Source organism: Gorilla gorilla, chromosome 6, assembly GCF_029281585.2.
Source record: "Gorilla gorilla gorilla isolate KB3781 chromosome 6, NHGRI_mGorGor1-v2.1_pri, whole genome shotgun sequence".
Lineage (NCBI taxonomy): Eukaryota > Metazoa > Chordata > Mammalia > Primates > Hominidae > Gorilla > Gorilla gorilla.
Genome location: NC_073230.2, coordinates 31,723,296 through 31,736,016, shown reverse-complemented (window position 1 = coordinate 31,736,016; position 12,721 = coordinate 31,723,296). Strand labels below are relative to the sequence as shown.

The window sequence follows — 12,721 nt, the reverse complement described above, 5'->3', positions numbered from 1 at the left end:
ACCTTACTTTTCCTGTCACTCTTCACTAGGCTGCTGAGATTTGGTTTGGAAACAGGGGTGCTCTGGAGGCTTGGGCGGCAGCCAGGCACCCTGACTCAGCTTACCAGGCAGCCCTACATTTGGGCCTCATTGGATGCTTGTTCACCTGGCTCTGTTTCCTAGTTGGTAACTGACTCTTATATGTACAGCTCCCTTGTTAGGAAACTGCAAAGGGAAGCATGATGAGTGGGAAGGTTCTAGCACCTAACTACTTCTCAAACCTCTGACACATCTCTGCACTTCCAACAATGTACTGTAATTATTTGCTTCCCTCATTAGATAGTAAATTCCCTGAGAAACTAATCTTTGTATCCTCACTGCTTAGTACAATTGTATCCTCAGTGCTTAGTACCAATACATATTAGGTGATGAAAATATGTTAAGTAAATGAATGAGTTTGGCCATTCTTAGACCTAGTTCATCAATCTAGCCTCTGCTACTCTCTCTCCATTCCTGTCAAGTAGAGCTCTGAAGGTTCCCTTCACAAGCTGTGCTAATCCACACAGTTTTTAGCCCAGACCCAAAACCTCCTATTCTCAGGTCAATCCACATTCTCTGGTAAGCATTTTTCAACTAGTCGGCCCACACTAATTTCCTCTTCTCAATACTTCTCACACAATTTGTTTAGTACTTCGTTACTCTCTAATTTGTTTTCAGTGTGGTACACCAGAGTTATGCTCTTAACTAGATCATACACAACCTGATCTCCACTTGCATTCACTTCTGGAAGACATTGTCAAGCAGGGCAAAGTTTTCAAGTAAAGAGGAGCTGCTGTCTTGTCCCACTAACTTGAATGAGGTAGGATAAGTCACTTACTTCCTATAGGCCTTTCTGCGAAAATTGGGGGAGTATTCATCTGCTTGAGTATGTCTTGGGTATTGCAGGAATCAAAATAAAAACATGACACCTGCAAAAAATTATGCACACATTATACCTCATAGATGATGGACTAGAGCTAGGGTGAGAGGAGACCTTAATAAGTGCTGATGGATTTACTTGATAATGATTATGTTGCTCATAGGGATCTCATTAATGAAGGCTAGATTGTTCTTACTATAACTCTAGTAAGCATTATCATTATTATTGTTTGCAATGACAGCTGAGTGATCCAGTGCCTTTAAACCTATTCTAAAACCTATTTAAACCTATTTCAAACCTATTCCCATTCTAAACCTGAAAATGTTTGAGAAATATTACTATAGAGAATCTCCTGAAATGCAGTTTTGCAGTTTTTTTAAAAGTTTGGTATCATTTTATTTCTGAAAGCTAATTCTGGTTCATTAGGGATTTAGAATTCAACACAGGAGTCATCAAAAACTTCATTTTTATCCACTTCTTTTCTATTACTTGTAACGTTATCTTAACCTGAATTTTGATTCCTATAAAGGTATACATGGAAATTTAGGCAGGAATAATTATCCCCATCTCATGGATGAGAACTCAGCCATGTAGTGAATTTGAAGGTCAGAGAGCTTGAAAGTCACTGAGTCAGGTTCATGGGGCACACACGGTGTGAAGGTTAAGTCCTCCTTCTAATAAGATGAGGTGAAGAAGCGAGGGATCAAGGCCTGGGTTAAGTATAGGTAAAATGCGGTTGTTTAATGCTAAGTTTTCTAGGCATTTAGGTTTGATGAGGTAAGAGACTAAAATTTTTGTTTAAAATCGAATTCCTGGATTATCTCTGAATGGGTCATATACATTATTCCTGTTTGCTCTTCTCCATGTAATCAAGAGTTCTACAGTCATGCATCAATTATCAATAGGGGTACTTTCTTAGAAATGCATCGTTAGGTGATCTTGTTGTTGGGCAAACGTCACAGAATGAATGTACTTACTTACACAAACCTGGATGTATGGCTTTCTATACTCCTAGGCTATATGATATGGCCTATTGCTCCTAGGTTACAAACCTATACAGCAAGTGACTGTACTGAATACTATAGGCAATTGTGACATAATGGTAAGTATTTGTGTATCTAAACATAGAAAAGGTACAGTAAACATTCAGTATCATAATCTTATGGGACCACTGCTATATGTGTGGGCCATCATTGACCAAAATGTTGTGAAGTGGTATATGACTATATGCGTGGTGATGAGTACTCAGCTTATTTGTGCTGAAAGATGGATTTTTCAGTCAACTTTCTTTGTGTATTACTAATTTTAATAAAGAAAATTCCCAGATATACTAGGTTAATAACTTTGATGTGTAATACATTATGACTTACTTAACTTTTTAGATTTAAAAAATGCTTTACATATTGGTATTTCGTTCCAAGAAAAAAGAAATAAAAATAAAGGAAATTTTAGGGAAATTGTGGAACAATTTTATCTTAGTTTCATTAAAGGAAATTACATTTTGCAGCAACACTGACTCCATTGCCTGAAAAAAAGTTATAATTTTTTATATGCAGAGAATATTGTATATTCTACAAGATTCCCTAGGTCGTGATGAATATTGCTATTCATGCATTTTTTGGTAAAGTTTTAAGATGTCATATAAACATATTTATACATATTTTTTACAGTGTGGTATGAAGTACCAGTATGGGAGGAGACTCATTTTCTTTGATTTAGAAATGACATGTAAAAATATAATAACATTCATTCTAAAGTAAGCCCATGCAAGTAGGTAGTTGAAGGAGGAAGTTTAATAAATTTCAGCTAAATTAATTAACATGCCCCATGTTGTATGAAAAGATAATCATCCCACTCATTGTATTTCTGACTCAAATTCTAACAGTAGTGACCAAAATAGATGTATAGACCTCAACGGTCTGATATGGTAGCCACTAGAGACTTAATGGCCATTTAAGTTAAAATTCATTAAAATTAAATAAAATTTAAAACTCATCTCTTTATTTGCACTAACTACATTCAGGGGCTCAAAAACCACATGTGGCTAGTGGCTGCCATATTAGACAGAGGGATAAAGGACATTCCACAGAAAGCTCTAGTTAGTCAGGAAGTCCTTCTGCTGACAGCACTGGTTAACAAGGTTAGCAAGGGTTCCATGTTAATGGGGGGAAAGCTCAGAAAAATTTCCCAAATTAGCATTCCTTTGATCAATATCTTCAAATGCATCTATATGTTTTACACACATACACACACACCCACACAGCTGATCTTGGTTATCATGAATAATCATATCTTCATATCTTTCATAGCCGCTGTTTTAATATTAGCGAAACGAACCCTGAATCTGCTAGTTGAGGGAGACTATAATGACTAATTGTTACTAATAAGTTTAACGAAAATAATCCTCACTATTGTAATAGATTTTTCATTGAGGAGGATACACTTTTGAATGCATGATACTTTATTTAAACACACATATGTACAATGATGACAAAGGAAAACATTGCAGAATTCAGCACAATGGCTGCATGCATTGGTAGGATGGGTGGATTCTCGTTTTACACGATGAAATATGGGCTGAAAATAGGAAAAGGCCAGAGAGCAAGTCTCATTTCCCATCACCACATTGCAGGGTCTTCAAGCCTGTAAAACATAAGAAGCAAAGCATGTAAGGAAAGCTGCCCAACTTCCTGAGGTATGAGCAAGGGTGAGACATTTAGATCTGAAGTGAAAGATGACCGGGAACTGTTGAAAAGTTTCCCGTTGGCATTCTAAATAAGAAGCCATGTGGAATGTCAGATCGTGAGGCGGAGGCACAATATGCACAGCCCCAGCTGAGCAGCATTCCACGATGTTGACAGGCAAACATCAGAGGGAGCATTTGAAAGGCTCTGTATGTATCAAAGGAGCTGAAGAACACCACAATCTTTTGAAAATCAAAATTACAGAAATCACATGAAGCTGTAACAGGAAAGTTATTGTTCCTCAACTCTAAATATGCTTCCTTTTCCTGCCAGCTTTATTATGTAGTAAGATGCTACTTATTAGACTATAATAAGACCTTTTTAATAAAATAGCACTCATAGGCAACTTCAAGACTGTCAAGTTTTGTCTCCTTCTAACTGCACCTGATGGAGTCTGTCAATCAGGGTGCAATTAATTTTACTTCATGCACTAACTGTGTGACCTTGGGCCACAAAACAAAGACAAAAACCAAGGTTCTAAGTAGGTCTGCGTTGTTATTTTTCTAACAGTAAGTTGATATAGTCTACCCTAAACTTTTTACTGTGGCAAACATCATATGCATGTCAGTGAAACATGGAAAGACATTTACTGCTTAGTATTAAAGACAACCCCGGCCAGGCATTATGGCTCACAACTGTAATCCTAGCACTTGGGCAGGCTGAGGAGGGAGGATCTCTTGAGGCTGGGAGCTCGAGGCTGCAGTGATCTATGATTGCACCACTGCGCTCTGGCCTGAGTGACAGAAGGAGACCTTGTCTCTGAATAATAATAATAATTATTATTATTATTATTATTTAATTAAAAAAAGATAACCCTTACAAATTTTCTGCCTGTTTCCCTTGCATTTGCTATTTGTCTGGGCTGGTTCCTCCAGGGACAGGAGCACTGGAGTTTTATCTCAGTTCAAATCGTTGTTCCCTTTAGAGAAAACAAATCTCACAACTCTATACTAACACCCTTCGTGCTGGCTGGCCATTTTACAAGAGAACTGAGGGAGGTTAGAAGGGAAGGTGGGTGGCCCAGCAGGTCACCCTGCTGAGTCTCTAGGGAGAACTTGATGGAGAGCCACATGTCAGTCACACTCACTGAGCAAGTGTTCTAGTGACCTCTTCTGGGGAACTTGGTTCTTGACATTGTAGACCTCTGGGTTTAAGGCAGCCAAGCTGCCACAGACGTGGGTGGACCCTGTGAACTATGATCTTACTGTGGTTAGAGACAGGAAGCAAGGACTGAAGAGTCAGGAGGTTATGAAGATGGAAGAGGACCAGGCTCCTCTTCAGCAGCACTCATTGTCCAGGAGGCACCAGAAAACCTTAGCTCAATGTTTAACACTTAGACATTGGTGGGCACCTCTTTCCAAGACAGACCCAAACTGCAAGAAAGTCCTGAGACTACAGATAAACTCCTAAGAATACTGTCATTCAACGTGCATTCGTTGAATGCAATAAATCACTATATGACACAAGTTGAATTAAAATATGTCAAAAAGTAATCCAGAGCACCTAATTTACCTACAGCTTCATGTAAAACTGGGAAAATTGGAGTAAAAACCACGTGGGACATTTCCTAGGACATCTGGACACTCCACATACATAAAATCTACAGATCTTCCCAGCCAGAGATGGACAGTTGGTCATTTCAATTTAGAGTCAGGGACTCACTCTATGCTCCCCTGACTCCAACAATGTTAGAAATTCTATATAATTTCTAAGTTAAAAGTCAATTATTTTTAAAATCGTCAAAGGAGCACCAAATAACCTGGGCTAAAAAATGTTATTCCACAGAAGTTTAGAGATTTGACAATGAGTACATGAAAAGAGAGGTCTCCTCTGCCTGCTTCTTCATCCTCATTTCTGCTGAAATCTCCCCTAGTCTAGAAGCCTGGTGGTGCCTCCCACCAGGCACCTGTCTCTGACTTCCCTCCCCTGGGCACCTTGAGCTCTGCAACAATGTCCCCATCACAAGCCTTGTCATACCGAGTTCTGGGAACATTTTCTGTGCTTTCTCTCATCAAGAGGTCTGAAATCAGTGTCTCTGGGCTAGATCGTTTTCCATATCTGGAAAAAAAAAAAGTCTTTTAAAGCAAGTTTGGAATAGGCGTAAAAACCTTTAGGAAAAAGGAAGATAGTCTCCTATTTGGGATATGAAAACTAAACATTATTGTCAGTTGTTCATCTGTAACAAGCAAGCTAGGTGTATGAAGCATATATTATCGAAACATTATCATAAATATTATTTCAAATTATTTATATATATATTTAAACTTTGCTCAAATAATAAATAATCTAGGAGGTTATTTAAACCGAACCAAAATTCCTAGTCAAATTCCTGCCTCCTTAAACAACCACAAATAATATGTATAGAGATACATACTTTTATAACTAGGTGACAGGAAATTTGAAAACATGGAAGCATGATTGTAAATGTTTCCACAATTAGTTAATTGGCTATTGTTCTGATGATACACAGCAGTTTAAATCTTAACAAGGAGACCAGATGATATTTCAAAGACAGTCCTAGAAAAAAAAAAATCAGCAGATTGCCGTCTAAGACCCACCTGTGTCTTTGAATCCCAATTTTCTCGTTTGTAAAACAACCCCTGCTTAAATCAGAGTCTTTGTGAACATCCAGTGTGAAACGTGAGTCACAATGCTTTCAAAGTGACAAAGTGATACACACATGCAAATTACTGCTGTTGAAATGCATCCATTCTTCTGGCTACCAACAGACCCTAGGTCTTATATTTTCCATATTCATTCAAGGTGCCAAATGCTAAAGTCTTTCCTAATGCTGTGATTTTAGCCTCCCTGTAAGTCTAAAGGAATCTAACTGATCCATGGAAATGTTCTTTTTTTTTTTTTTTCTCCTGTAGCAGGATATGGGTGAGACAATACATAAGGTAAGGTTTCGTTTACCTGTGAGGGTAGTATATGCTCCCCACTCCAGAACACTACAAAAGGGCCAGACAAGTCTATACCAAATTGCATCTTTTGAAGAGGCCATTTTTCCCTTTCTCAGAAAAGGCATTGGACACCATTCGCCACTTTGTTTAGAAATAAATTAGTCTGGTATGGATTGGTTAATAGGTCCAACAACTGAACAAAGCTGACAGAGGGTATATTCTAATTGCCAAGCAAAATTATATCTAAATTTTTTGGAAATATTTTCTACGACTGTTCTTTTGCTGAGACTCAAGGAAAGCAAAAACAGAACAACTCCCTGTCCCACTCCCATCATGTGTGAGACTTCCTCAAAGATTTTCTGGAGTTGCGATATTAGACTATAGGCGCCTGCTTATACTTATTTATTCTGTCCATCCATTGGTTTTACTAATCGTAAAAGTCTGGGGCAACCGTAACTCATTTATCTTCATCATGCTCCAGTGAGTAAAAGAACTGCCAACTGTTTTCTCCAATTTACCACTAAAGAACCTAAATCTGAAATAGGAGGATTTGCACAGTCATAATCTTGCATCCAGTTCAGCACTGTTCACTCTTCTTCCTTCTTTAATTAATTCTGAATCATCCTTCCCCTCTACAGTGCTGTAACTTTCAAAGATTGAGTCCTTAGAGTAAAGATTCTCAAACCTGGCTGCACATTAGAATCACCTGGGGAGTGTTAAAAACACACTCTAAAGCCCAGGCCCCATCCCAGAGGGTCTGATTTAATTGGCCAGGGGTGGATCCCAGCATCAGTGTACTTTAAAAGCTCCCCTGATGATTTTAATGTGCAGCCAGGAAGGAGAAACACTAATCTAAGGCTGAATTTCTCCGGGACTGGCTATTCTGTGTAATGGGGGCTGTCCTGGGCATGGTAGGATATTTAGTAGCCTCCTTGGCATCTATACACCTAGGTACCAGCAGTGCCCACCTCCAGTTGTGAAAACCAAAAATGTCTCCAGACACTGCCAAATCACACCTGGGGAGCATAAAATCACCCCCAGTTGAGAACCACTTATTTAGGGGGCTATATAAGTAAATCGTCGGAGACCCACACTCTAGAACAAGTAATGCAGCTTCCAGAAGCAATGAGCCAGGGGTATATATACAGCAACAGGAATATAAGCACAAATTGAGTGCAGGGGGAATGCTGGTGGCGGGCGGGGGGGGGGAGGGGGAAGAAAGATAATGATATCAGATTATATCTATACTAAATTAAAGCACATCCACAAATGACCCTGTAATTTTCAGAAACACACATAGGAGTGGGTGTCTGTGGTGGGAAGGAGAAGATGGATGTACATTAAGAGCCTCTGCTGGTTTCTAAGAAGGAGTTTATACAAAGATGAGACAGGAAACTCTGCCTCAGAGACCAGCTCATTCCCATCTAAGCTGAATCTCTTGCCATGAAACCCAAGTCCCTTTCCTTTATGTTTTTTTCTCATCAAACATGTTGGAGATAACACTGCCTGTTGATGGTGGTGACAACATCCAAAGAAACTCAAAGGAGGGCTCCAATTCCATAATTCCTATAAAAATAGCTTCCATGAAATGTCATTAGCTTCATGATTTGTGAAATGAAGATAATTATACTCCCTTCAAAGCTTTGAGGTAAAGACTGAATGAGAGAATGCCTAGGAAAACATTTTAAAATGCTAGAGCTTTGTAAAATGGTAAAGCTTTATAGCAATCATCTTCGGAAAAATGAGTTCTACTGTGTATTATGCTGTAGCTAAATAACTAACAAAGGTTTTTCTAGAAAAAACAGTTAATATCTTTTTGTTTGTACAAGTTCTCTTTGATCTGCATGATGGCATAACATAGCAAGAATTTGAATCAATTAACTTTCTGGGAAGTATGGAACATAAAATATTATTGCTTTTTGCTAATTAAAATGATCAGATTTCAAGGGATCACAAACAACTACTATTTAATTCTGGCATTTTCATGTTTTTCAGATTCTATATAAATTGGGGCTTTTTCAAAAGTTTTTTAGGATGTTAAATACCTTTTTGATGAAACAGGAAAAAGCAAACTTTATTTTAAAAGTACAAATCTTCCCCCTTTTGGATCCTTTCCAACTACTCCCTGACTTGTAAACAGTAAAAATATGGACTAAATAAATAAATATATAAACCCCACAATACTTTAAACATGTAATTTAAACATGTTAACTAACATTAATGCTTCTAAAGGGCTTATCCTTTAGATACGGTCAAATGACTAAAATCATTTAATCTCAGTAATTAAAATAAGATATTAAATGATTTAGAACTAAGATCAACCAATTTTGAAAACAAAATTTAAATCCTATGTAATTTGTAAAATAGTTTGGATTTGATTTTTCCCTTAATTGTCAATGTTGAGAGTGAAAATACGGCATTTCATTTTGACTTTCTGAATGTTCAGAATAAAGTTTACAATTTCTCAGGTTCCATGTAATCCCTGAATTCATCCTAAAGTTACTGGCCAACGTAAGTTTCTTCTTAATGAAATCCCAAGTGGGCACTTTCCTTTCAGAATTCACCAGCTATAAAATAGGGAGACCTCTGCATTTTAGATAAACTGTTTTCAGGCTAAATCTCTAATTATTGGGACTAGGATTTTCAAATATGGGAGTGAGACTGCAAAAAAAAAAAACACAGTACAGAAGAAAAGAAAATAGCTCTATTTGTCTTTTTCTAAATACTGTCATTCAATTAGCCCTGGGCAGGCCGGAAAGTCTGATAATGTCTGTGGCAACCCTGCAGTTTACTCCTTGGTTTGGTTTTCTTTGGTGGTCGTTCTGTTTCTCCTAGACACCTTGCTGGCGTTTCCCCCTACAGCATTTCTCTGGCGCATTCTTGCCCCTTTCACTGGGTACTTTCGAGATTTCTGGACAGGGCCCCACTGCCGTAAGAACCACAACAAACCATAAGAGGTGAGTGAGAGGAGATTGCCAGCCTACCAGCCTGGGGAACCTGAATCTGGGGATCACGACTCTGTGACTGTAGTTGCACAAAATAGAAGGTACCCATTTTGTGTAGAGTGTGCCCTGTACAAACATTTACCTAGAGCTGACTAAGTGCCTGATACTGTCCTGCCCTGGGATAGAGCGAAGGAAAAGAAACAATCCCTTTCCTTAACATCCCCAGGATCTCCTGGTGTGCAGGCACTGGCGCTCCCGGAATTGGTCCCGCGGTCCCACCCACCTCTGCCTGGTGATGAGGTTGATGTAGTGTCGCAGCGCCGAGTAGTATCTGGCCATGTCCTCCGCTGGTGCGTCCTCTCCCGGGTTGTCCGGCTTAGAGGGGTACGCCTCGGCCAGCGCACCCAGGCACACGAGCAGGGACAGGGCGAGGGTCAGTCCGGACAGCCCCAGTCGCTTGTTACCTAGCATCTGCAGGCACAGAAGGCTCAACGGACGGGCTTGGGGATTCAGAGCACCCACGCGCAGCACCTCCCTCCTCTGCCCCCCGCGCTCCTCCTCCTGCTACCACCCGCGACCCCCAATCCGCTCTCGTCCCAGTCCCGCAGAGAGAATCCAGGAGTGGCTAGCACCACCTTGCGGGCTCCGGGCGCCGTCTGGCCGGGACCTGCCCCTCTGCTCCACCTGAAAACTTCGCGCAACTTCGTTCCAAGTCTCAGGAACCAAGAAGCGCGCGGCGAGAGTGCAAGGTGGGAGCCCCGCCAGTTTAGCATTCAAAACCGAATTGGAAGTTCTTCCTGCTGGGTCACTTTTCTCCCTTCTTGCCCAAACTCTTGTCTGGGAAGAAAAGTTTCTTCTCTGTTACTTTTGGTCTGCCTAGCTTCAGGGGATCAACGCTGACAGCAGAGATCACCTCGGGGTGACGACTGCGGTGGGGAAGCGGAAAGAGAATTGCTCCCTGGGCCAGAATTGCTCCAAAGAGATTTGGAGCCCAAGAATCCAGGGAGGTGGCAGGGCGCGGGGCTCTAGAGCTCCAGGGATTCCTCACTCGGTGGCGCTGCCGGGGAAACCTTCCTACCCCCTTTCTGGGCCTCAAGGCGGCGACCCGCAGGGAGACCGCCAGCTGCCTTGGGATAGCGGTCCCGGGTTCTCCCTCCATATCTGCTAAAAGGTAACTCAGAAGAACCGCCCAGCGGGAAGGGCCCGGGAGAAGGGCCGTGGACAATCAGAGGGGAGCAGAGGAACAAGTGGAATTTAGCCGCCAAGAGGGCTGGTCCGCGTCGGGGCGCGGAGCCGGCATAGTCCGCTGGGGAGTGGAGCGCGATCATCCCAGGGCCCCAGGGCTCCACAGAGCGGGAGGCTGCGTCTCTAGCAAGTTCACGGGCGCCCCGTTCACTCCCACCCCTAGACAAACGGGTCGTAGCACTCACGGTGGCTGGCGCGCGGGCGTGGCTGGGCGGCAAGTACTATGCTGTCGGGCGAGCGTCTCCGAGGGGTGAGAGCCAGCGGATGGGGTGCAGAGAGCGGGTCGCGACAGGGCTTTTATGGAGCTTCCTCGCCGCGGCAGGAGGGGCCTCGGGCAGTCACGCTTGGGTGACTCCCACCCGCCACTTCCCGCCCCTGAGTGGCGGGGGGAGGGGGCTGGAACCGCAGCCGCACGAGTGTCGACTTAGGGAGCCACCCACACCCCAACCCTCCCGCCCCAGGCACTGCCTGAAGAAGCGGGGCCTGGGACCGCGCGAGCGAGGCAGCGCACTCCAAGAGCGCTGGACAACACCAAAGCCCAAGTATCTGCCCTCGGGCAGTGCCCGATCCCTGCTTTCCTTCTTTCCTTCACGCCCCGTCTAGTCCTGCCAGAGATAGCAGCAGCCCAGACGATTCTTGTCTCCTGCCAACAGGACTACCAACCCACTGGGTGCCGGAGTAGGAAGCACCTGAATCCTCTGTGGTGGGGCATCTCCAGGACTAGCGCGGCATCCTCGCCGGGCACAACTGCGCGCTGTTGGAGTGAGGCAACTGGGCGCACAGATTTTTCCTGTACTTAGAACAAGTCGGAGGCAGCTGCCGGAAGTCTCCGGCTAGAGGGTCCCAAAGCTGCGCTCCCCACCCCACCCCCGCCCGTGGTTTCAGGGGCTTCTGCCCCTTCTCTCAGCTGGTTTTTCTACATCAGCCTTCCTCAAGTACTCGCTCAGACGCAGTGAGCCAGGCTCGGTCGAGACATGAGTGTGGCGACTCAAAATTTCCCAGAGGGAGAACACGGTAAACCTATTCCCCCAGTTTGCTGAAAAAGAGCCACGCTTCCAGCTTCTAGAGACTCTTTTAAGCTCAATTTTAAAAATACATATTTTTTTCTTTTTTGTTCCAAAGTGACGGTAGTTAAATGAGCAACAGTTTCTGTCTTATTTACTAACCCTTGTATAGTCCTATGAACGTTCAATTAACGTTGAGAATGTGGGTTCTGATTAAGATGAAACATGTTAAAAACGATGAACATTAATTTGCTCATCGCGTTAAACCTGTTGAATGAATATGCAAGATACAGAAACTGTTATTACAGGATCAAGATTTTATGCAGTGGACTGAGATCTGAAAGTTCCGTGAATGAATGCTCCTGTATCTTTCTAAATAAAATGGCATTTTATTTCTAAATGAAATAAAAGTCTGAATCTTTCTAAATAAAAAGGCATGTTGGGAAATTAAAGCATTAAGTTCCATGTTATTTTAATGCTAAAAGGACAAGTGATTCTGTTAAACTGACACTTAGTTTTTGTGCTGTTCCAACAGCATTGAATTAAATATCAAAAACTGTGAAGCAAACAATCCTTTGCATGTATGTGTTTGTGTGTTTGTGGGATCAAACTGTAATTTTGGAGACCAACATCCCTTTCACTTGGCAACTGCTTCTCTTTCTGTATTACACAAACATATGCTGAGGACACAAAAATCAAGGCTCTCAGAGTTGCTCAGGGGTGCTTACAAGACACAGCCTTCAGTAAAAGTGCAAAACATCTTCTAACTTAGAGCTCTTCCTAGATAAAGGGAAAATTACAGTCCACTTTTCAATAAAATAATCTTATTTTAGAGTGTATCACAGATTCATGTCAATTAAAATCTGAACTTAAAATGTATCACTGAACTTGGGAAAAATTACTTCTAGGAAGGCCCACACCACTATTGAGAGAAGAACACTGTGAAGGCTTGATTAATTTAGCTTAAGATAATGTCATTCAT

At 41.9% G+C, this 12,721-nt stretch overlaps 1 protein-coding gene across 1 annotated transcript; it reads right to left on the bottom strand.

The window, feature by feature from the left end:
- Window positions 1-3,341: 3,341 nt before the first annotated feature.
- On the bottom strand, window positions 3,342-11,057 carry NPY (neuropeptide Y). The gene is made up of 4 exons (XM_004045187.4): window positions 10,921-11,057; window positions 9,774-9,961; window positions 5,620-5,700; window positions 3,342-3,541 (listed from the first exon to the last, which is right to left on the bottom strand). The coding sequence occupies exons 2-4, from the start codon at window positions 9,959-9,961 to the stop codon at window positions 3,517-3,519; spliced, it is 294 nt and encodes a 97-aa protein (XP_004045235.2). The 5' UTR covers window positions 10,921-11,057; the 3' UTR covers window positions 3,342-3,516.
- Window positions 11,058-12,721: the final 1,664 nt, after the last annotated feature.